Source organism: Cyrtonyx montezumae, unplaced genomic scaffold (genome assembly GCF_038088225.1).
Source record: "Cyrtonyx montezumae isolate F1298 unplaced genomic scaffold, pur_monq_1.0 scaffold_12, whole genome shotgun sequence".
NCBI lineage: Eukaryota > Metazoa > Chordata > Aves > Galliformes > Odontophoridae > Cyrtonyx > Cyrtonyx montezumae.
Genome location: NW_027071848.1, coordinates 17364172 through 17386279, shown reverse-complemented (window position 1 = coordinate 17386279; position 22108 = coordinate 17364172). Strand labels below are relative to the sequence as shown.

The window sequence follows — 22108 nt, the reverse complement described above, 5'->3', positions numbered from 1 at the left end:
GTGCAACAACCACTCTGAGAGATTTTCCTCTGTGCCAAAAAAGACAGATGAAGTATGGTTGTTGTATGCTCTCAAAGCTTGTGGGCTGCCTCTGAGTCTATTCGTTTTCAGTGGTCCCAGGGTGAGATACAGCAGCCCTACAGCTGCTCAGCACAGGGATGCACGAGGAGCTGGCACTGTAACTGCTGAGCCCAGCAGGACATGGCAGAGGGTGGGCAAGCTGCAGCTTTACAGGTTCAGTTGAATTTCCTCAAGGTCCACATAGAGGATGTCCCTGAGGCAAAGGCAACTGCTGTAACAAAGTCCAGTTTTCCATTTCCTACTGGAGTTGTGCAAGAACATTTTTTTCAAGATTCAGAATGAAATGATTTTTTTTAACATACAGGAAATAACACATTGTTTTGTCTGTGAAGGTCCAAATTTAAATATAAAAATCAGAAATTTTAATAGTGTTAAGGAAAAGAAAGCAAAAAATCAATCCAAAGAGCTACAGTTCTGACGAAGTTGTTAGGACCAAGCCCCTTTAGAGACTGACTTAATAATAAGCATTATTACTTGCCTTGTTTTTAGTAAACTGTGAATAATCAATATTTAATCAATATTTTTATGCCTTCTTTATTTGCTTTTGAAGTCTTTCTTCTGGTTGTCTGTTTCTCACTCTCAAATGCCTGAATTGTCATCTCCATTTTCTCCTTATTTTATCTGAAGACCTATTGTGTGTCCCAGTTACAATTTTAAAAGCTTCATTGAGGGGACAGGGTATTAAACTTTGATTAAAATTGATTAAATTTGATTAAAATTTACTTTAACTACTACATCAATTAGGCTTTAGTGGTAAAAAAAAGTTATTGCTTGTGCAAGTGAGAGCAGTTCAAAACAGTCAGTAAAAATCCTTTCTGTATCAACTGCTTTGGATTGCATTATCTGCTCCTGTGAATCTAATGCCATAATTACATCTCATAAAATCCTTCAGGCTATATGTGAACCCTTCAACTGAGATATGAATCTCTACAGGTAAAAAAAGCCCTCTGTCCCAAGCTTATAAGAGAGAAATGAATGAAGAAATTAAGCAGGCAGAAGTATTAGTTTCACCTTAACGTGTCACTTTACCGGAAATGAAAGCATGACTCTAAAGAAAAGTTCAGTCTCTCAGGTGGAAGTTGTAATGTAAGATGACCTACATGGAGAAGCCTGCTGCTGATCAGAAGTCATTGTCCCCCCGCTGTTCCTCCGTTGTGTCTGACCTGGACATGACAATCGTATCTAGGGCTGAGATTTCGTAGTCTCAACAGCTGCTCCACCAAAGGCCAGGGGCTTGGGATGTGGTTTCCAAAGGTGTCTGTGCTCCTTCCCATGTGGTGACTGCCAGCCACAGCCAGTTAACACCAGCTCATTAACACTAGAATAACAGCAAGGTGTCAGCCTCAGGATCATTATCTAGCAGGTCTCTGATAGTGGGAAATCTGTGAATTCAGCAAATCAAGACTAAAAGGCTCCTGAGTCCAACCCTCAATATGCTCAGGGCTGAAGCATTTCATTTTCCCACAGCACTGAAACCTCATGGAGTAAGTTCCATCTCTGTGACTTCATATACTGTGAAATAAGCAAGGCACTGTCTGCTCGATGATTATTTCAGAATTTTAAAGCAGTTGCATGATATTTAACAGGTAAACTGGGCAAACCATATTTCAGGATATCTGAAAAACTGGATGTTACAGAGTGCATATCAGAGAGTTACCCCAAGCCCTCTATGAAGTGGACATTTTGCAGAACACAGGAGAAGAGGTATGGCACAGGTTTTTATGCATAACAAACCTCTAGACTGAAAGTTTACCATCTTCTGATGAGGAAGGGAGAGACTTTGTACTGTTGGGTCTGCCCATTGAGCTGACTGTGTAACTGAAGAGCTTTGGGTCAATGTGTTTGCAGGAGGATGCAGTGGGCTCTGCTGGGCTGCACATCCGTGTGTCTGCATGACTCACTGTTGGAACACAGGAGCACATATTTCTTAGAAATGTTGGCTGTTGTGTTCTTTTGGAAACCTCCAGCTCTTGGCTTGGAATGTTGTTCCAGATTTTGGTACTTTAACGTCACCAGAACAAATCAAAAGTATCTCCTTTCCCTCCAGTTTTTTCACTTAAAAAAAAAATATATATATATTTATATATATGCTTTAATTAAAGCTGTAGAGATGTCATAAGGAATTACATTTTTTCCTATCTAAATATTTTTTTCTCATTCTGTTAACATATTTGATTGAATCTTTAACTGTGTGAATGTGCACAGGTAAGCAGCACATAAGCTCAAAGAAAACAGACCTCAGTGTGTTTCATACCCTGGCCATAGACAGTGCCTTTCTCTGCTGTGTGGCAGTTTGGGATCTGGGATTTCATTTCTGTTGGATCTGCAGCAGCTCCCAGCATCATGAATTCAGGGATGTGATGTGAAAGCCCAACCTATATGATTTCACTGTTTAGTTATAGAATTACCCATTCATGCACCGTTTTGAGTATATTCAGGTCATTTCAGATAATTCTTAGCCTAGGCTGTGACATTTTTATTTTCTTATCTTTGCCTTTCCTAGTTCCTCTTTATTCTGCTGTGTAAGATCCAATTTTCCCACTATTGTTTGCATATCCTCATGGCTTGGAGATTTATCAGATTTATTCACTTGAGGTTAATCAAATGAGTCAATGAATAATTGTGCTTGTAATTACAGTTGCCTTAATAAAATGCATGAAGACAATGGAGAAATAGATGGCATATAGAAGGTACAATATGAATTACATCTGAGTGAACTGTTTGAAGCTTATATATGGTGCTGTACAGCTAATGACCTGGGTAGAGAATGCACCAGCTTCTTTACTACCAGTAACTTCACCCTAGAGTTTCTGTATGTTTGAGCTGGATCCTGCTGCTGGAGTTGGTTGCACTGCTTGCCTGAATACATTTTCTAGACTAAGCTGTTTGTAACTGCTGGAACAAATCTAACAGTGAATGCAATTGCTTTGTTTTGTATTTAATTGCTATATCTATTTGTGGTCTCTGTAAAAAGTGTCTTGCCTTTTCTAAAGAATTATTGTCCATTTCTGCAGGCTTTTAGGACTCTGTTGCTGTGAACATACTTCAAAATATCCTTAAAATGTATTAATTTTTGTTTGTTTGTCTTTTGTTTGATTGGTTTTTTAATAAACCTGATGAGCTAAACACTGTGCTATATATATGCAGCTTGTAAATGATGACAAACATTTGGTTTGAGACATCTAAATCCATCAAATTTTCTGATTTCATGGTTAATGAGTAATTTTCTCAACTTCTGATCATCATTACAATATAATAATGAATGCCTATACATCATTAGAAGAAGAAACATTGATTTAAGTGAGCATTTTTGCAAGGCATAATCTTAGCTGTTGTTTTGTGATCATGCTTCATTTTGTAGATTTAAATGAAAGACAAGCAGAACCTTTAAGTTACTTCAGAACCTTTGAGATACTTCTCAATGTTGGAGAGCCACTGCTGATCAGATGCAGAGCTGTTTATCGTAATTACAAATTCAGAATATATTTATCATTTTAAGAAAAGAAGTCCAGCAGGTAAGAAAACAGTATGCTTTAAAATGAGTAACGTGAGACACCATCAACTGATTAAAAGGCAGTCTTTGTTAACATGTAGAATCACCAATTTGAAAGTTTGGAGTACCAAACAGACCACTCAGCCATTCAGATCCAGTACATGTTTACTTCAGCAGCAAGGGAAGGCAACAGCAGACATTATACCTGCTCTTCTACAGCTCATCCAAGTCAAGCTGCTTTGGTTACTGTCAATTCCAACCCCAGTATTAATTTTGCCCCTGGTCTGGCTGCTGCTTTGCTTTGTTTTCAGTATAGTAGTTCCTTGATTGCAGGTGTGGAGCATGTGCTCACAGTGACTCCTGAGGAAAAATCCTACTTGCACGTAGCAACGGACTAGGAAAGCCATGAGATTAATCTGAACTGAGTCATTCAGGTTCCTGAGGATAACAAACATTTTCTTTCCAAATTGCTTTCCAAATAATTCTCGTTGAAAGACAGTGCTTTTAGAGGTGAAATGAACAGGCACTGGTGGAAGGCTTCATGATTATTTCTTGAAGCACAGGCTGGGATTCAGCTCGTGTCATTGTAGGAGACTCCCAATCAATGTGACACAAAGCCATAGCAGCTTTTTGTGGGGACACTAAGCTTTGTCCTGGGGCTTCTGGGAAGAGAAACCTCTGTGCTATCAAGTCAGATGTAGGCAGCTGCAGAGCATACAAACAACTAGGAGAAAAGCCCTTTAGAACACACAATTTCTGGAGCTGGCCAAGAGTATTACGAGCATGACCTGTCTCTGTGTTCAGCTATTAATGCTCTGTATATTAGTTTGGCCACAGTCTTGAGACTACCAGCTGGTCTCAACTACTGTGATATAAAAATGATCTGCTCCAAAACTCCACCCTGAGTTTTGGAAAATTGTAGCCATGATCTCAGTCTCCTCACCACGTCCTACATCTGTGTCTGCCTGGTAGGAAATCTACACCCCACCTGCAAGCAGGATCCTTTCAGGAGCTCATTGCTGCAACACAGGAAAAAAGCAGATAAAACATTTGCATCAGGCCTGACCTGGGTCTGCTGGGAATCAATCAAGTAATTGCGTGTCTCTTGGAGGTGGCTTTCTCACCCAAGACACAGAACAAAAGAGAAAGGTCCATTTCTTTTTATGACAAGGGAATGACTGACAAATGGCCATTTGAGTTTGCCAGATTATTTAGGGAAAGGAAGATCTGTGGAAGAATTCTAGGTCAGTTACTTGTGGAACTAGTAGCAGAATGAAAACTTTTGCACGAAGTGTAAACAGAGCACAAAGAGATAGCGAAAAGCCCATGATGACAGAGCTGGCAAACTGCCTCACAAGAGAGCTGCTACAGCTGTGATGGTAGGGAGGAAAACCTGAAGCTCCAGTGACAACTGCTGCTGTTACTAGCTGGTCTATTTGTCTCCTGCTTCTCAGGCACTGAAGTGAACCGTTCTCCTAGCACCAAGCTACACAGGGCCTGAAAATTCAAAAAATCTCAAATATATCAAAGGAAACTTCATTCTACTTCGGCAACATGTTAATATAAAAGCCAGCAGTCTCAAAATTAACCAATAACAGCCTCAGCATCAAACCACATTTCTCAGGTGGAGATAATATGCTAACTAGGTACAGCATTGGAAATAAGGCACAAAAAAGAAAGCTGTATTCTGGGCAGTGCTGCTGAAGTTGGTGTTGGGAGCCATTTTGTGACAGCTGTGTGTGGAGTTGGGCTCTCCATCCCCAAGAACCAGGCTCTCTGAAGCATTCATCACTACTCTGATCTTAGATATAGCTACTCTCAGAATTTGAAACACCTTAGCTAAGGGTGGTAGGAAGTGAGAATACTTGCCGCGGCGTCTTCAGAAATGACTTTTCCAGTGCAATATCCCCTTTACAGCTTCTGCTTACTTCTGAGCAGGAAGTCATGCAACAATTTACAGTAACTGAGCATGATACCTGGGTAGGGCAAGATCCTCTTATTTCCCTAGTACCAGTGCTCAATTCAGAAATATCAGCTTCTTGGATCCCTACAGGTCATAAGAGTCATATTGACAGGGGACACATGAGTCACTCTCTGTGGAAGGTTGTACATTTGTAAATTAAAATTTATTTTCATCACATTTCCAAGGATATACAGGGACATCATGTGCAACACTTCTGATGCATCACAGCTTTTAGCCCAGTATATTAATGACATCTATTGCCTCAGTGGATCTGTGCTAGCACACCAGGCTCTATTTCAACAGTGGTACACACAGAAATTTCATTCAGTTGTCTGTGTTATAGGGTAGCAACCTCTAAAATGGTTGATGTCCTACTTTCAAACCATCACTATTCATGAGTCTGCACCCATAGCTACACCAGGATTGGTGGTGATGTAACTTTACCAAGAAGCTGGGACACTGCATTGCCTAAAACAACCACATTGATGAATGGCCTTCAAGTCTCTAATGTCTCATCTTGTAGCCAGACACATCTTGCTCGCTCTTTGCTACTTGATACTTCAGCAGCTTATCTCATCCTCCTAAGTTGGTCAAATCGGGCAGGGTTGTCAGACACTGAAGGCTAAACAGAGTTTGTGCCAACAACTGCAGCTGCAAGGCTCTGTGTTTCTGCAGGTCTTATCTTCAATTTCAACTAGTTCTGAATAAAGAATTTTTAGCAGTATGCAATATGAATTTAGGAATATGTGAGATATTTTGCAAACCACATTAGGTTTAAAGTAGCAATAAACTAACATAATAAATGCAGTGGCACAATAACTTTATTCCAGTCTCAAAAATTTCAGCTCACCTCTCTACCATGACAGAAATACCCTTAAATATGCAAACAAACAAACAAACGAAGGTAAGCTAAAAAAAGAAAAAGAAAAGAATAAGGAAGTACTGTTTTCTTTCTGCTTCAAGAAAACTACTTTTTCTGAGTGTTTTTTTCCTGCTCCAAGGTCCCTGTGTGCACTCTGGAGAAAGCCTTCACTCTTGGCAAGCTGTGTTGTTAATGCTGCACATACAGATGACCTTGGACCTGGAAAGATGAGTTCCAAAGGAGCATTCAAAAGATGAAGATCTAATTTATAAAACCAATAAAAACTTCTGTATAAAAAGGAGAAGTGTCATGGAACGGATTGCTTCTTGTTTTAAAATATGAAAATTTTTGTGGTTTGTATGGGAGTTTCCAGATAGAGTTTTTTAAGCCAGACAGTTAGACAGAGACAAAACATACCAAACACAACATAGGGTCACAGCTAAAAGAAAAACTCTCTGAAGAGATACCCCAGTCCATTATTTCTACAGTGCAGTTTTTTCACCATGTGGCTGATTGAACACTGGCACAAATTTCCCATAAGTCCAAACTCAACTGGACAAAGATCTGGGCAACCTTGTCTAGCTGGACCTGCTGTGAGCATCTCCAGAGGTCACTAACATCTATGATTCTGTGATCTTTACAGAACTGATCCTAGCTCTGCTGATGCCATCAGGACAGTCGCCTCCCACATATGAGCTGTTCAGTTTCTTTGGGTGGGATTCATTGCAGCTCATGAGACATCTCGCCCCAGCAGTGACTTAGGTTCCTCCAGCAGTCAGTGTCATGAGGCGAGTATTTCCAGAGAACTCTTAAGTATATATTTGTTATCTTCTATTTTAGGATGGGATATATCCAGACATGCCTGTCCCATTCCACTGAATGTATCAGAGGTCTAAACAAGCAGCTTAGGTGAATCACTGAACTTCAGACAGCGCCATTAGGTGAAACCAATCCCACCCAAGCATGGAAAATGCCAGCAGTACATGTTCAGTGCACACCTTCAGAATGCTTTCTCATGTTCTTCTTGCCTTTCATCAACTAATTTTAATTTAGATGGAAAAATAAGTGAACAGTTATAAGACTTATTTGCAAAATCTTCAGCACATTTCACAGAAAGAGAAACAGTGACTATCAACATCTGGTTATGCCGGTGGTGGCACATGGTTTTGTTCCCTGCTAGATGCAGCTGTTAACACCTGGAACACATATATAAAACAAAGAAAAAATAATGGAGTTAGTGAACCTGGAGTTCTGTAGGCTGTGTAAAGCAGAAATGTCAGGGCATTTTGGAAGGACTGACCAAATGCCTGTCACATATCTACAACTCCAGCAGATATCACACAGGCTCAGAGCAGAACACAGTGACATCACTTCAATACCACTTTTGAAGCATTATCTACATTTGATTAACAGGATGCCTTTTGTGATGTAACAGGGTGCTTTTTTTCACTTGTGACAACTAAAACAAAAAACGTACAGATGTCAGAACTCATTCATTAAGCAGTTCAGCCTTTTTAACATAATATCAATATTATCTCTTTTTCAGAAAAAGGATTTATGAATATAACTGATTCTAGAGAAGATTTTGAAATTGGTGATGAAGAGTTTTGCTTTGAAGTTAACTTTACACCAGTTAAATACATATGGCTATTTTCCCAGAAAACATTTCCATGTGAGCAAAGTTACAGTGAGGATGGACACAGGTACTGGAATACTTTGATATAATTTCAAGTGTTTTCATTTTATGTCTAATTTGAACTGATTATCATTTGTATTTCATACTCTCTTTGTATTTTTTAACATGTGGATGGGCCAGGTGATAAAGCCATATTAGCATATGGTAGTCCAATGGTAGTTTGGCTTTCAACAGAAATTTGTTCAGATAACCTACAGAATCTCTTTATCTTCCATGATGTAATGAACCCTTGGTAAGCTATGCAACTTCTTAGATTATTTGCATTTTGCCGTTCTCTCTCTCTCTCTCTCTCCAACATAATTTCTCAGTTACAGCTCTTTCACAGTATTCACATTCTGTATGTTCCTCTTTTATCTTTGTGTTCTTGATGTTCCCAGTACCTTCACTGATGCTCAAATCAGGCCTAGGGCCCTGTAGTTTCTCAGGCTGCCTTTAGATCTGTTCAGCTCTGCCTGTGCCACAGAAACACACCATGCTGCTAATTACCTAGGTCATATACTCTTCCATTGTTACAAAATATGTTGTGAATAAACCTGTTATTCATCTACCTTTTCTGTTCATATTTCCTAAAATGAATTTCTGGCACAAGTCCTGTTTAATGCTAATGTTTTCTCAATTCCCCAGGCTTTCTAATCTCTTGATAAGATTATCTAATTTCCTTCAGAGTTTCTTTCAGAGTAGTCCCATACTTTCAAGGTAGCAACTCTTATTCACCTTGGTGAAAATAAAGCCAAGCTGCTCTTGTAAAGTTTTAGCTTTGAAACAAAGCAAGATGTAGGCAGATGTTAATCTACCCACACTAATTTCTTTACATATTCCTATAATCTGCTTAAAACTCTGTCACAGCCTTGATTTCACTTTTTTTGCTTCATTTCCATAGTGTTTTGGTACATCTGATCATATCCACTGGCTTCCGAAGTCATCTTTACAACAGACTGGTCTATTTGTTGCATCAGAAGGATATTGAAGTCAGACCTCTGCATGTTTCAGAGACAGTTCAGTGGAGATCAGTAAATTGTCATCTCCAAGCTGTGGCCACAGGAACTCTGTCCCCACTGATAAAGTGAGGGCTGTCATCAAACTTTGATAGTATCAGTGACTAATCTGCATGCCTGACATGGGCTAGGCAGGTCTGTTCTTTGAGGTCAAGAATGACTGTGGAAATGAGATCTCATGGGACAGACGTGAATTTGCTCATCCTTGCCCAGTAATGCCAAATTTATTTGCTTAGCAGCTCTCGTGGACTTGTTAAGAGTGGGAGTAATTTTTTCTCAGACTCTTGGCAGCTAGTGTAATTCAATCCAGATAAGAAGGTGCTACGGCATGAGCCAACAATAACAACTTGGAGAGATTTTACATAGCTTAGGTAACCCACTAATCAGAAGGGTGCAGCTGCTGGTGGCCTCCATGCATCCGTCACCTCAGATAACCTCTGTGGCCCAGTGCAGCTGGGGAACTGTTCCCATCTGCAGCCCCACACTGCTGGAGCTTGCCCAGGAAGAATTGGGGATTTTGTTCAGCTTGATGTCTCTAGAAGTGGCAGGGGGAATGAATGGGGGGGGAGTTCTGCCTATAAGCTGTAGCACTGTAGGTTCTGGCATAATTTTAAAGCAGAAGATTTCTCAAGACAGCACAAAAAACATCAACTTATACCTTAACATATTCTGAGTCTAACTTTGCTCTTATGTGGTGTCTGTGTAATCCTATCTCTTAACAGTTCTACTTTACTCCTTTCATATCCTTCTTCATTTCCTGTTTTTCCCTTTTCTGATTTCTGTCATTTCCTTATCAAGCTGTTCTTCCTGATTATACGTTGTATTAAATTTTATTAATTACCCCAGCCCGCTCTTTAGCTTTTCATTTCTAGTCTCAGTGATTCATCTCTCCATCAGTGTCCTTATGTTTTCAGTGATTGCTTCAAAATTTCCATTTTCTATCTGTTTTTGTTGTCTCTGTGTTCAACCACAGTGATGATTTTCACTTCCCTCTTAAGAGCAAATGAGTTTTCATATGGATAATGACTTCTGTTAGATTTATATTATTTATCTCACGTCCGCTTAGATTCTCACATATCTAAGGCATTCTTCTTTAATGATTTTTTCATTATTTCATTAGGATTTAATCCTTCAGACCTAGGATTTCAAAAGCAGCAAATTGTTCATAGTTTGCTCTGCCTTTGGTATCTATTTTGAGGCATCGTAAAAGAGATCTGACCTCAGAAAAATCTCTTGAGTTTAAGGGACATCTTTAAGACCATTTCAGATGAAGACATTCAAAAGTCAGTGACTTGATAAGAATATGTTGCATTCATCAAATGGCAAAATTCCCAGTGGTTTCTGTGTGAGTTTTCTTGCATTGGAATTGTGTGGTGATACTTGTGTGTTAGGTCATTTATAAGTATCTTGCTTAATGAGAAACACCATGTTTTTAATTCTCTAGATTTCTTTTTCCAAGCTAATTATTGTATTCTCTTACTTTTTCTATTGCTGATATGGTCTTTTTAATGTCTACTTCCAACTTCCTAGAACCAATTGAGTCAGAGAATATTCCAATTTGGAAGAAACTCAGAGGGATCATTGATTCCAACCCCTGGACTCACACAGGACCACCCCTGATCCAGTCCTTGTGTCTGAGAGCACTGTCCAAATGCTCCCTGAACTCCAGCATTAGCAGTCAATCAAAACAACTGCACTCAAAATGCTAACAATTAAATCTAAGAGTTTCTCTTAAGTTCTCATCTAACTCTGATGAACTGCAAAAGCTGATATCTAAATTTGACCACCATTCTGACGAAAATAATCTAACCAAAAGGACAAAAATAGGATGCCAACACTGCATGGTGATATATTACTCTCTCCCTGCCTCTTTTTCAACTAGGTCAGTCATGCATCAGTCCTTATTTCACTGTAGTCCTCTGTTAATAGTTTCTGCTCAGAGACTTGTTAGAGCTCTCCCTCACAGTCTCAACTGTCACAAGCATCTTCCTGCAGCTTTGGGTCTTGGTTTCTTACCATCCATTGGGTCACAGACCATAGTGGTTAGCAGAAGGCTACCTCCTGCAGAAATATCTTGTTTCTTTCTCTCACTGAAAATGGACTTCCGGTTATGAACTCATCTCTGAGTTTCCATTAGGTCTTCTGATCTGGAGAGGTTTATCTTGCATTATCCTAACTATCACACTTCTATTTCGTAATACTTTTTATCATGTCAGCTAGAAACTCACATAGAAATCTATCAGAGAACAAAGAACTTGAACCTTTGCTGATCATAGTATCTGCATCAGGATGTTTTATATACCTTTTCTTCCAGTGGACTGGTCACAAAGTCACAACCTTACAGCCCAGATACACTCAAGGAATTATGAAGAAAGTTGCACTGTGTAATCAGTACTGCAGGGAGAAAGTAATCCTCGAAGACATTCACATTATTTCTGGATTAAAGTTAATTATATAGTCTAGATTCATCATTAGAAGGCATTGAATTGTTTCAGACATGTATATGAATATTGACTGCAACTGAAATCTTTTATCAAGACAGGCTTTTGTCCTTTCCCTCCTTTTCTTTGCTCCACAGCATTTCATCAAAGTTCTGCAATCATCATTACCATTCTGGGATAAAATACATACATCTGGGATATATGTATTTTATGCCGAGAATGATAATATGGCCATGACAAAAAAATTCACTTTGTACATGAGAAGTAAGTGAGAAAAGAATCCCTTTGACAGTGTGGCCAAATTGAGGAGGGAAGGGAGAACCTTGATCTCTCAATTAGAGTTTATCACTGATGTAAGTGGAGGTTAGACGTTGTTTTTCCCTTCTGCTGTGTTGTACAATAGGAGAGATACAATTAAATGTTCATAATCTCCATCCATATTGAGCTTAGCTGACTTAAATTTCAGAGTGATCTCTGACTAGATATTGAATTCTATGCCTATTCTAGGCAGCCTATGAAAGAGGAAAAAGATGTTGATGTAGTCTACCTAAACTTCAGCAAAGCCTTCAACATTGTCTCCCACACTATTCTCCCGCAGAAGCTGGCAGCCCACAGCTTGGACAGGTAAACTCTTTGCTGAGTAAGGAACTGGCTGGAGGACTGGGCCCAGAATGTGGTGGTAAATTGAATTATATCCAACTGAAAACTGGTCATAATGATCCCAGGGATCAATACTGGGGCCTGTCCTGTTCAGTTTCTTTATTGGTGACCTGGATGAGGACATTGAGTGCAGCCTCAAATTTGCAGATGACATCAATTTGGCAGTAAGTGTTGAACTGCCTGGGGATAGGAAGGCCTTACAATCAATGCAGCAAGAGGTGACTACTAGCAAGAAAGGTCAAGGTTCAGGTGTTAGGCAGGGCTGGTGAAAGAACATCCAGCATGGGGATAGATCTGTCCCAGCATTAAGTCCAAAGGATGTACTGTCCTGGGTTAAATATCTCCATATCAGGGATGGACAAATTCTCCATTACGTGTCCTTTTAGACATGAACACTATGCTGGGGTCATCCAGGCTCACAGAGAAGGCATGTCCTCTTTCACTGACCAACACAAGCAGCATGACCCATAAACACTCAGCATCATTCTCCATGCCTGGATTTCAGTAGTGCACCATAGTGTGAAGAGAATCATGGTTTTACTTTGTGTCCTTCCAATTTTAGCAGTAAAGCTGTAAAAATAAAATGGCGAATACCAAGGAAGAGTCCACTTATCAAACCAAAGGAGTAGGTTAGTCTCTTTTTTTATCCTCCCCTTCATTTACCATCAACAGAAGAGATAAAATAAGAGAAATTAGTCATATACTAAAAAAAAATATAACATTTATAAAGAAAACCACAAACCCTAGGAGCCCTTTGAAATGCAAAGGCTGTATTTTAACCCTACAGAGACAGAATATATTTGATTATTGGAGAGATATATAGTATATAGTGACCGGAAGCATGCACATTAGGTGGTAGCCTTCTGTGGTCAGTTTATGTCTTTTTCTATTTTTTTTTTCCTGAAGACATCTGTGAGTTAGAGCAGTTAGTCTGGGGACAATTTAGTATGTAGCATATCCATGAAGGCAGCACCACCTCAAACATGCCTGCCTGCAGCTCACATGCATGCACAGTCTTGGCTGGTGTGCTTGGTTGTCTCCACTCAGAACCATGGTTGTAGCTTAATCCATCACTCCATGCTGGGGAGCTGTAGGGCAGCCACCTCCACGCACATGTTGCATGAGCCAGACAACCACAAGTGGGCTGCCAGGGCAGTGCTGGAGCTGAATGCTTGCTGTCAGTCAGAAAAGCAGAAATCAAAATTTCCACTGTTGGCTCTGCCACTGTTTTGGTCTGGCCTCGCCCATGTAGAGAAGTGGCTGCTGTACTTGCCCGCAGCACCAAGGCAAGGGGCCAGAAGAAGGGGGAGAGCTGAGGGCTGCACCAAGCTCTCACAGTAGCATCCAGGTAGGTTGTCTTGAAGCCACAGAAGCAGATGGAAACCTCAGCAGATGTAGTGTTATCACATAAACATAAAGGTTTTGGTTCCCAGGGCACTGACAGCAGTAGTCTTGTTCCATCTGGTTGCAGGAAAACCTGAAGTAACAATGCAGTTATTACTCAAGCAGATCTCCTGCATCGCTGACAGCTATCCGGCCTCATCCTAGGTTTGGAGGAACTGTCCTGACCTGAACTCATCCAAGTAAATAGTCTTCTCTCTTTGTTGCAAAGAGTGTATCTGAGCGATCCTTTATTAAATGAAGAAAATGGGATATTGTGGCCCACTCCAGGGGAGTTGCAATCACCAGAACTAGGGGGAATTTTCCTTATTTTTGCTGGCTTTGAATAAAATCTGTAAAGATGTGTATCTCAGGCTCTTTACACTGAAATATGTCCCCCCACCTCCCCAGATACATATCTACGAAACTGAGGGGCATTTGGGGAACGTGCTAGTTAGTATGGGTTTGATTAATTGGTTAAGCTTTGGTTAATACAGCTGTTGCAATGACCTGAAGCCACTAAAGTCAGTGGGAGTATTTCCAGTAAAGTCAGTGAGAGTGTTTCCATTTCCTCTATTTATTCATGGCAGTGAGTCAGGCCCTAAAATTTCATGAGAAGCTGAGACAGCATTGAGCTGCTTTACTAAATCTGTAGCTTTTATTTTAGATGTGCTAAAAACTAATAATCCCACCATTGTAGAAGAGCACCAGGTTGAATTATCTTTTGAAATATTATGTATAAAACTCTGAGTTTTTCAACTAGACGTGAAAAAATTACACTGACAACTTTCTCATCCGTATCTCTGCAAAGGCTTCCAAACATCAATCTTTTTTTGTGTAGAAGTTGAAGAAGAAAGAAAACATCCAGCTAGAGAGTTTCAAATTCTCCTTAAAACAGCTTTCTGGAAAGAAAACACTGTGATTTTTCCTTTTCTTGAGAACTTCCTCAAGTAGAAATTAATCCTGTATGCAAAGCTTTATTAATTTATCTATGAATTTTTTCATATGGACAGTAAGTTAAGCAGTAAGTTGATGAATGATAGAAAAGTAAAAAGTGAAAATTGTTTCTGTGTGGGCTTCCTTTCACTCAGGTATAAAGTTCTTCTGTATTTCTACATATCACATCTTAATTAAGCCATTCATGTAGGGTGAGTGTTCTTCATTTTAATCTTCATTCTCGAGTGAGAAATTTGTGGTTGAAATCACATCTCTTCAAGGGACGGAATCATAACTTTTGCTCTGGCTTCATGCTGTATTTGTTGTTTTAGTAGCAGCTCAAGCAGTAAGGTAAAGGCACAAGCAGTAGGAATGGAAGGAGAGTGAGCGTGAACCCAGTGTGGGTGTAGAGAGCCCGTTTAATCCCCTGTCCACCGTGCCACGTCTATCACAAATACATGGCACTGGCAACTACACTGAAACCTCTCTGGCACTGACAAAAAACAAAAAAAACAAAAAAAAACAAAAAAAACCTCATCTGTCCCCATCTTCCTCCCTTCCAATGCAGATGTAAGACTTGTTTTGAAACATCCCACCTTCTCCCCTGGGAAAAGTAAGTGCAAGCCAAAAATCAGAACGGGACTGCTTTGTTTTCCAGCTGTACTGAAGAAATCAAGGAAGAGATCCAGAACTTCTTGCCAGAAGGAGATCTCTAGGGTCATGGATTTCAAGCAGTGTTTTAGATGTAAAGGAGACAGCAACAACGTTCTCTGTTGAATGCTGTGCAAGCAATTTGGGTGGCTCCAACTGCAAAACAGAGCTTCATTAACCTGTCAGGTACCAGAACTCAGTGTTTTAGTATGGATTTTCTCAACTTAATTAAAGCTGTCACGATAGAACCTGCAATGTTTTTTATCTAGCTAAATGCCTGTAACAGCACTAAGGGGAAAGCACAAGCACTGTGTGTATGCAGTGTGGGGACTGGTGGGTGAAAGGGAGACTCGTCTCTTCTCTAATTACGAAGCACAGGACTCCTTCATTAAAATCAGCAGAAATCCCAAAAGAACTGCAGGATGGAATCATGAAAATGCTTGAATCTGCTTTTTTTTTTTTTTTTAATTTCCATTTAGTAATCTTCACCTGGAACCTGCAGTCATCAGCTCTGGGAAGTGCTGAAACCATGCTGGTAGCTGGTGGCAGGTGCTGGCTCTTGCTCCTGTCCTGGAGGAGGTACACAAGGTACAGATCCCTGGTTTGGGATCTGCTGTGCCATCTCTCTTCTTGTAGAGCCCATACAAGGTTGCTGCCTTGTTGACCAAGAAAGTCAACATGATTATTTGCCCATCCACTTCACATTTGTTACTCCATATACATGCCATAGGGTAAAATATTTCAGCTCTAGGAATTATGTTCTGGCACCTGGGAAACTTTTTGAAGCACCCAGGCATTCTCAGCACAAAGATTTCCTTTGTCATGGACAAACAAGTTGTTTGCTGCTTTCGATCACAGCTGACATAAACTGCAACCTCTGATAGAACTTGAGCATTTATGTTGAAATAGCAGTAGAAAGTAAGCCTAAGCCTTATGCTCTTAGAAACTACCAGAACATGAAGACAGACCTCGTGTAGCACTTCCTCACCGGACAGTGCTTTTTTGTATGACCTTGGCTAGGTAAGAAGTTCCCTTTTGAGCAGCAAACAATGTGTGAAGCACGTTTTTTGCAGTCCATTCGGTGGTGCTGGTGGTTTGGTATCTGCCTACAATGGTTGAGGGAAGATGCAAGTAGAGAGGAGGGAAAATGAGAAGAGGAATTTCTTACTTCTGCATATGCTCATAAAGTCCAGTCCATGGAAGATTCAATACCCTGAGATTTGTTGACTCATGTGACATGTTTTTGGTTGGGTTTTTGTTTGTTTGTTTGTTTTTTGTTGGGTTTTTGTTGTTGTTTGTTTGTTTTTTAATGAAAGTGGATGCCAAAATTATCCAGAGCTGAGCAACCCCTGCCCAGCTCCTTGCTCTGCTTGTGGCTCGATCACATGCCAGCACAGCAGAAACTCAGACGTGAAATGGCTGCAGACTGTAGAAGCAACCAAGCTGCTGCCACTTCTTCCTGTGCTCTAAGTTTTAACCATAAGCTCTGGTACTGTGGGCAGTAGCATTTCTCTTTTAAAGTTGCAGGCACTGTTTCGTATCTGTATGTTTTTGATCTGTATTGTGTGGGGAAGGACGGAGCTGTTGCATATTCTTTGCCTCCTGTGTCTGAGCAAGCTAATTTGCAAAGCCTCCAGCAAATCCTCCTGAAACTCATTCTTCAGGGCACAAAACCAGTTATTTCCATCCTTCCTTATAGGTCAAGCATCTTAAACTTCTGGTTCTCTTTGTTGCTTTGCTTTGGCTTTCCTTCCCTCCCATAAAAGCAGTGTCCAGAAGTGAGCATTCCTGGCAGCCAGCAGAGCTCCTGTGGGTCTGCAAAGCAGTGCATCCTCCCAGACTATTGTCCCTCGCTCATATCCTTGCTCCTGCTTTCCTTCCTCGGTCCACTGTTTGATTGTTGTCTTTATGGGAATCCATCTTTATTATTCCAGCTCATGTCCCCAATCCTTTGGGCCCACAAGGACTGAAAACTTGCTGAGAAGCAAACCTGAAGTTATTGATGAAATACACTGTGGCTTCCTTAGCTATGCTATGCCACACTTTTTTAGGATGTCCCCAAATTAACTGTGAATCCAATCCATTTAAAATGAAGATTTGAATGTGACAAAACATCACAACCATTTGCATTTTTAATTATTTGCTGGAGGTTTACAAATCTGTGTAATTACTCTCTCAAAAAAGTCTGGCAGTTCAGAAAAAGATGCTCTGGTGTCTGAGCTGAAAATGTTGACTCACATTGGAAGTCATGAAAATATTGTGAACCTGCTAGGAGCTGGCACTGTGTCAGGTAACTTGCACTTGTTTAAAGGTACTAATTTAAACCAGTAGAATGATGAAGGCTCCTGAACATAAAAGAAATATTAAAAATAGATAATTGTCAGGAGTGTTAAAAAAATCCAAGCCTTGTTTAATCACCTTTATTATCACTGATTAATTAATATTAATGAGTGGCTAGTGATATCATTGAGGATATTGCTGTCTCAAGAAGTCCAGCTGGAGCCAATCCAGGAGTGAACAGGAGTGGATAGACAGGGGCCTTCTCTGGGATTTTTAGCCTACCTTGAGAGATGGACCATGAGGGAAATTCAGTTGCACACACTTTCCAAAGGGATTTCCACCGGTGTACCTACAGTAGAGTAGGGGAGGTGGTTGAGATATTTAATGCAAATCAATCCTGGAAGAAGATGGGGCATCCTTAAGGCTTAAATGGGGACGCTGCTATAGATAGCAGAAGATGTTTACATCTCATATATTTCAGGACCAATCTACTTGATTTTTGATTACTGTTGCTATTGGTGACCTTCTCAACGACTTAGGGAGCAAGAAAGAAAATTTCACTGGACACTGACAGATATTTTTAAACAGCACAACTTCAGTTTCTACCGCAGTATCTGTTTGGACCAAAATTCCAGGTAAGACATCAGCAATATTTTAATACTTTGTAAAGCACTTCTTAGTTTCATTCTCAGCCCTACTGTGAAAGGGTGTAATAACTGAATTACTGAGAGTCTGCATACTTCAAGAAGCAAGGCCTGGGAAAGAACTGAGATTTGATTTTTCTTAAAATGCTCTTACCACTTATCAAAAGACCAGAAATCTCTTGTTTCTGTTTCAAGTTTTGAGAAAACCTTATCTATGCCCAGATTTTTATTAGTCATAACTGATCATGCTATTTCAGTTTATATTTAGTGGATTATGTTTCCCACTGTGTAACCTTGGAAAACCTGTCACCCTCACCAGGAAGGGACCCCACCTGAAATATGGTGTGAACATGGGTCTGTACAGAGAGAGCAAATTTAAAGCCACCCAAACAAGCCAAAACATAAATATGACCTCTGAATAAAATAGGATTGCACTCTGTTCTGAGGAAGGTAAAAGATTAATTGTTGTTATCTCTATCAATTCTGTTATTATTGTATTTATTATATTATTGACCGAGCTCAGCTAGACTAATCAGCATGGTGAGTTGGTCCCGTTCTGTTGTCTCTCTTCCCTCGTGTCAGGAGTGTATTTTGCTGGAGCAGGACTTAAGACCACAGATTTATATTTCCGGTCATACTATATATGGTATTTGAGTATGAAAGTATCTGTATTTTGTGTCTGAGGAAAGAATAAAAAAGATGAATGCTCTTCTTAATGTTGTTCTTGGTAGGAGTGGTGAAAATCCCTATAACAGCCAATAGAATTAATCAGGGAATAAGGGAGGCTATGGAAAATGTGTACTTCTGCTTAATTTTTACAGATGAAATTAAGCATGCAAGCAGAAAGATGGATGAAGAAGAGGATTTTAATGTGCTCACTTTTGAAGACCTTTTACGCTTCTCTCATCAAGTTGCCAAAGGAATGGAGTTTCTTGAATCCATATCGGTATGCTGAAGGGTAGCAAATTGTTTAGCTAGAAAAGACAGCAAAAACATGTCAGTCTGTTAAAAGACAGACGGAGGAAGAGAGCCACACAGTGGCAGACTGGAATTAAACCTCCCTCCTTAGCTTTGTAGCAAAGACTGGCTTGCTTTTGTAGGCATGGCCCCAAGTAAGAAGCAGTGGTTACACCACACACTTCTCCCTACTCTGGCACTGTTCTTGGCCAGGAGCAACCAGGGACTGACCAGCTTGCTCACCCTGCAGAGTTTCAGAGGAAGGAGGCAGCAATTCACAGAGCCCTGTGTGAAGGCACGAGCCAGGGGAACTATTTCCCTCTGCAGAGTGTTAACCCATCCTGTCCCTCTAAGTGTATTCACAGAGACCTCGCTGCCCGCAATATATATACTGGTGACCCATGGAAAAGTCATGAAAATACGTGACTTTGGCCTGGCCAGAGACATCGTGTATGACTCCATCACCTGGGGCTAAGTGAGTTCATGAGTGCTCTGTGTTTTTCATAATATTTTAAGAATTTAAGGATCCCAGAAAGAGAAGCCTCACATTTTCAAATTCCCTTTAGCATTATAGATAACTGTATAGGCAGTGCAGAAATTTCACTTCCTCTGCCCTTGGGAAATGGAATTACTTAGTTTATAATTAACTCCATTAAGGTCGTGATTAAGAGAGAGGTCAGGCTTTTTACTTAACAGACATGAATTGTTTCTGGCTGAGCAGGAAGAGCTACAGCAATGAATGTAGTGAAGCCTGTGTCATGGCATGACCTGCCTTCCTTTCCTCATCTACGCAGATTTGCTTACCCGTTAAATGGATGGCTCCTGAAAGCTTATTCGAGGGGACGTACACCAAGAAGAGTGATGTTTGATCTTATGGAATACTGCTGTGGGAAATGTTCTCTTTGGGTGCATTCTGTAATGTGACAAAATAGCACTGCTTGCTTTTGACAGCTCATCAGACTCAATCTGGATGTGCTCTTGTGGACTCCACAGTCCTGAGTGCAGTCTTCCTACCATATTTTCCCAGGTGTTGCAAACTTCTACAAATTAATTCAAAGTGGATTTAAAATGGACCGATCTTATTATGCTACAAAACACGTGTAAATGGGTTTTTTTTGTTGTTGTTGTTGTTTTGGTTTAGGTTTTTTTCTGGGTTATGCACAGAGTAGGGATTTATATTTGCACTGTTTATATGATCTCACATTTGTTTTACACTATATCTTGCTCAGAAAAGTTGAAGAAGGTCAGAGCTTTCTCTAACTCTGAAAAATACATCTTGGTTGTGTAAGTTAAAAATGTTAGAAAGAAAATTCTTGTCAGACTCAAGCTGGATCTGCTCTTGTGGACTCTGTAGTGCATTTTTCCTACCCTTTTCTGCACAGAAGCTAGAAGATAAGGTTAACACACCATTACATGTCAGCCAGGGGGAAATCCTGGCCTCATCTCATGATGAGGATTTTGCTAAGGACACGAGTAAAGCCATGCACTTCCATGTATTTTATCCCTTTTCCTCATCCTTCTTTGTACTTTCCTATGATGCAGCGTGTTCAGATCTACCCTCTGCCTTGGAAAGTCATCCTGGTGCCTAGTGTCTCTCATCCAATATCTGCATTTCCGTTAAGGCCCTTAGCAGACTCCAGCAGCTCACATATGTTGTTCCCACAGCTATTGTGTGATGCAGTCCTGCTGGGCACTGGACTCCAGAAGACACTCTTTTTCCCAGCTGGTTTCCTCTCTTGCCTGTCAGCTGGTGGAGGCAAGAGGGAGCAGTAAGTAAACACAGAAAGAAGAAAAACTTTTTTTTTTTCTTGAGACCCATAGATTACAATGGTATGAGAAAGCTTTCTGGTTTCTCTTTTAGTAGAGGAACAGTCCACCCAAGGAAGCAGTGGAATCCCTGGTGGTGTTCAAGAAACGTATAGATGTGGAACTGAAGAACATAGTTAGTAGGCATGGTGGTGATGGTTGGACTAGATGATCTTAGAGGTCTCTTCCATCTGCAATGACTCTATGATTCAGTGAGAAGTAACAGATATGAGCATGGCTCTCCCATGGTGCACAGGGGTGTCTCTTCTAGGAGGAGGGCCTACCAGTACCTGCTTCATCATGAGAAAAGCAGTTCTCTGAGAACAATATATTCTAACTAAAGGGATTCTTTCTTTCCTCTTTCCAATCTCTAGGTTTACCAGAACACAAAGAAAAATGTTTCTGTGCCCAAGTCCAACTGCAAAACTATCCCACATTTAAGTAAGGATGAGGAATCTTTTCTGTCCCCAGCACTGTTCCAACATGAAGACTCTCAGGTTGAGAAATTAACTGGGTTCAGGGCTTGATTTCAGTACTTTCCTGCACTCTGTGTATCATAAATACTTCACATCACCACTAAGAAAAGATGTTACTGCCTGCTGCTCTAGTCACATTTCTGATGGGGCAGTCCATCTTCACCTTACTTTGAGGAGAAGACACAGCTATTCATTTCTCTCACTTCAACAAGCACATCTATAACAAGACAGGTTGTCTTTTATCTGTCCCTCTGTAACTGGATATCTCTTTGCTGGTTTTATATAAACAGTATCTAACCCATGTATTGGAATCTAGGACTACTCTCAACATATTTCAAGCAAACACAAGAAAATCTGTGGGATTTTAGTTAGTGTTTACAAGCACGGACTCTGCAACTAAAGGGAAATGGTGGTGTGTCCAGAAGTGCTACTCACATCTTGATCTCTGGATGTCAGTGAGTGCTGGAAAAAAAAAAGGCCACTTGAAACAGCCAGCCTTAGAAGCCTAAGTTTTAAAATACTGGCTTTAGTTTACAGGGAACTATAAACCTGAGTGTGTTCAACTGTCCTTTCTTGACTGTCTCGATTGCTGTAATTTCCCAGTAGATGCCCAATTGAGGTGAGTTCATGTCACTGAGCTTTAGGTACTCAGGTGGGCTCCAGCCATCCAGCTCTATACTATTTGGTGAGAGTCAGTGATTCCTTTTACCTAAATAAGCACCTACAACAGGCAGAGGAGGGCAGAAGGTGACCCTCCTACTGCCTTGTCTAGAAAACCCAGATGACT

General features: G+C 40.4%; 1 protein-coding gene across 1 annotated transcript in view; it reads left to right on the top strand.

The window, feature by feature from the left end:
• Positions 1-21435, top strand: part of FLT3 (fms related receptor tyrosine kinase 3) — a 31699-nt gene extending 10264 nt beyond the window's left edge. Inside the window, 22 exon segments of the mRNA XM_065730377.1 lie at positions 1668-1785; positions 2720-2871; positions 3443-3574; positions 3577-3596; positions 3676-3838; positions 7946-8102; positions 11669-11714; positions 11717-11795; positions 13663-13774; positions 15166-15206; positions 15209-15318; positions 15320-15344; positions 17308-17448; positions 17920-18073; positions 18402-18532; positions 18904-19028; positions 19394-19426; positions 19428-19514; positions 19834-19954; positions 20040-20139; positions 20705-20807; positions 21220-21435. Of these exon segments, the coding sequence (XP_065586449.1) occupies positions 1668-1785; positions 2720-2871; positions 3443-3574; positions 3577-3596; positions 3676-3838; positions 7946-8102; positions 11669-11714; positions 11717-11795; positions 13663-13774; positions 15166-15206; positions 15209-15318; positions 15320-15344; positions 17308-17448; positions 17920-18073; positions 18402-18532; positions 18904-19028; positions 19394-19426; positions 19428-19514; positions 19834-19954; positions 20040-20139; positions 20705-20807; positions 21220-21372 (2303 nt within the window). The 3' untranslated portion in view covers positions 21373-21435.
• Positions 21436-22108: the final 673 nt, after the last annotated feature.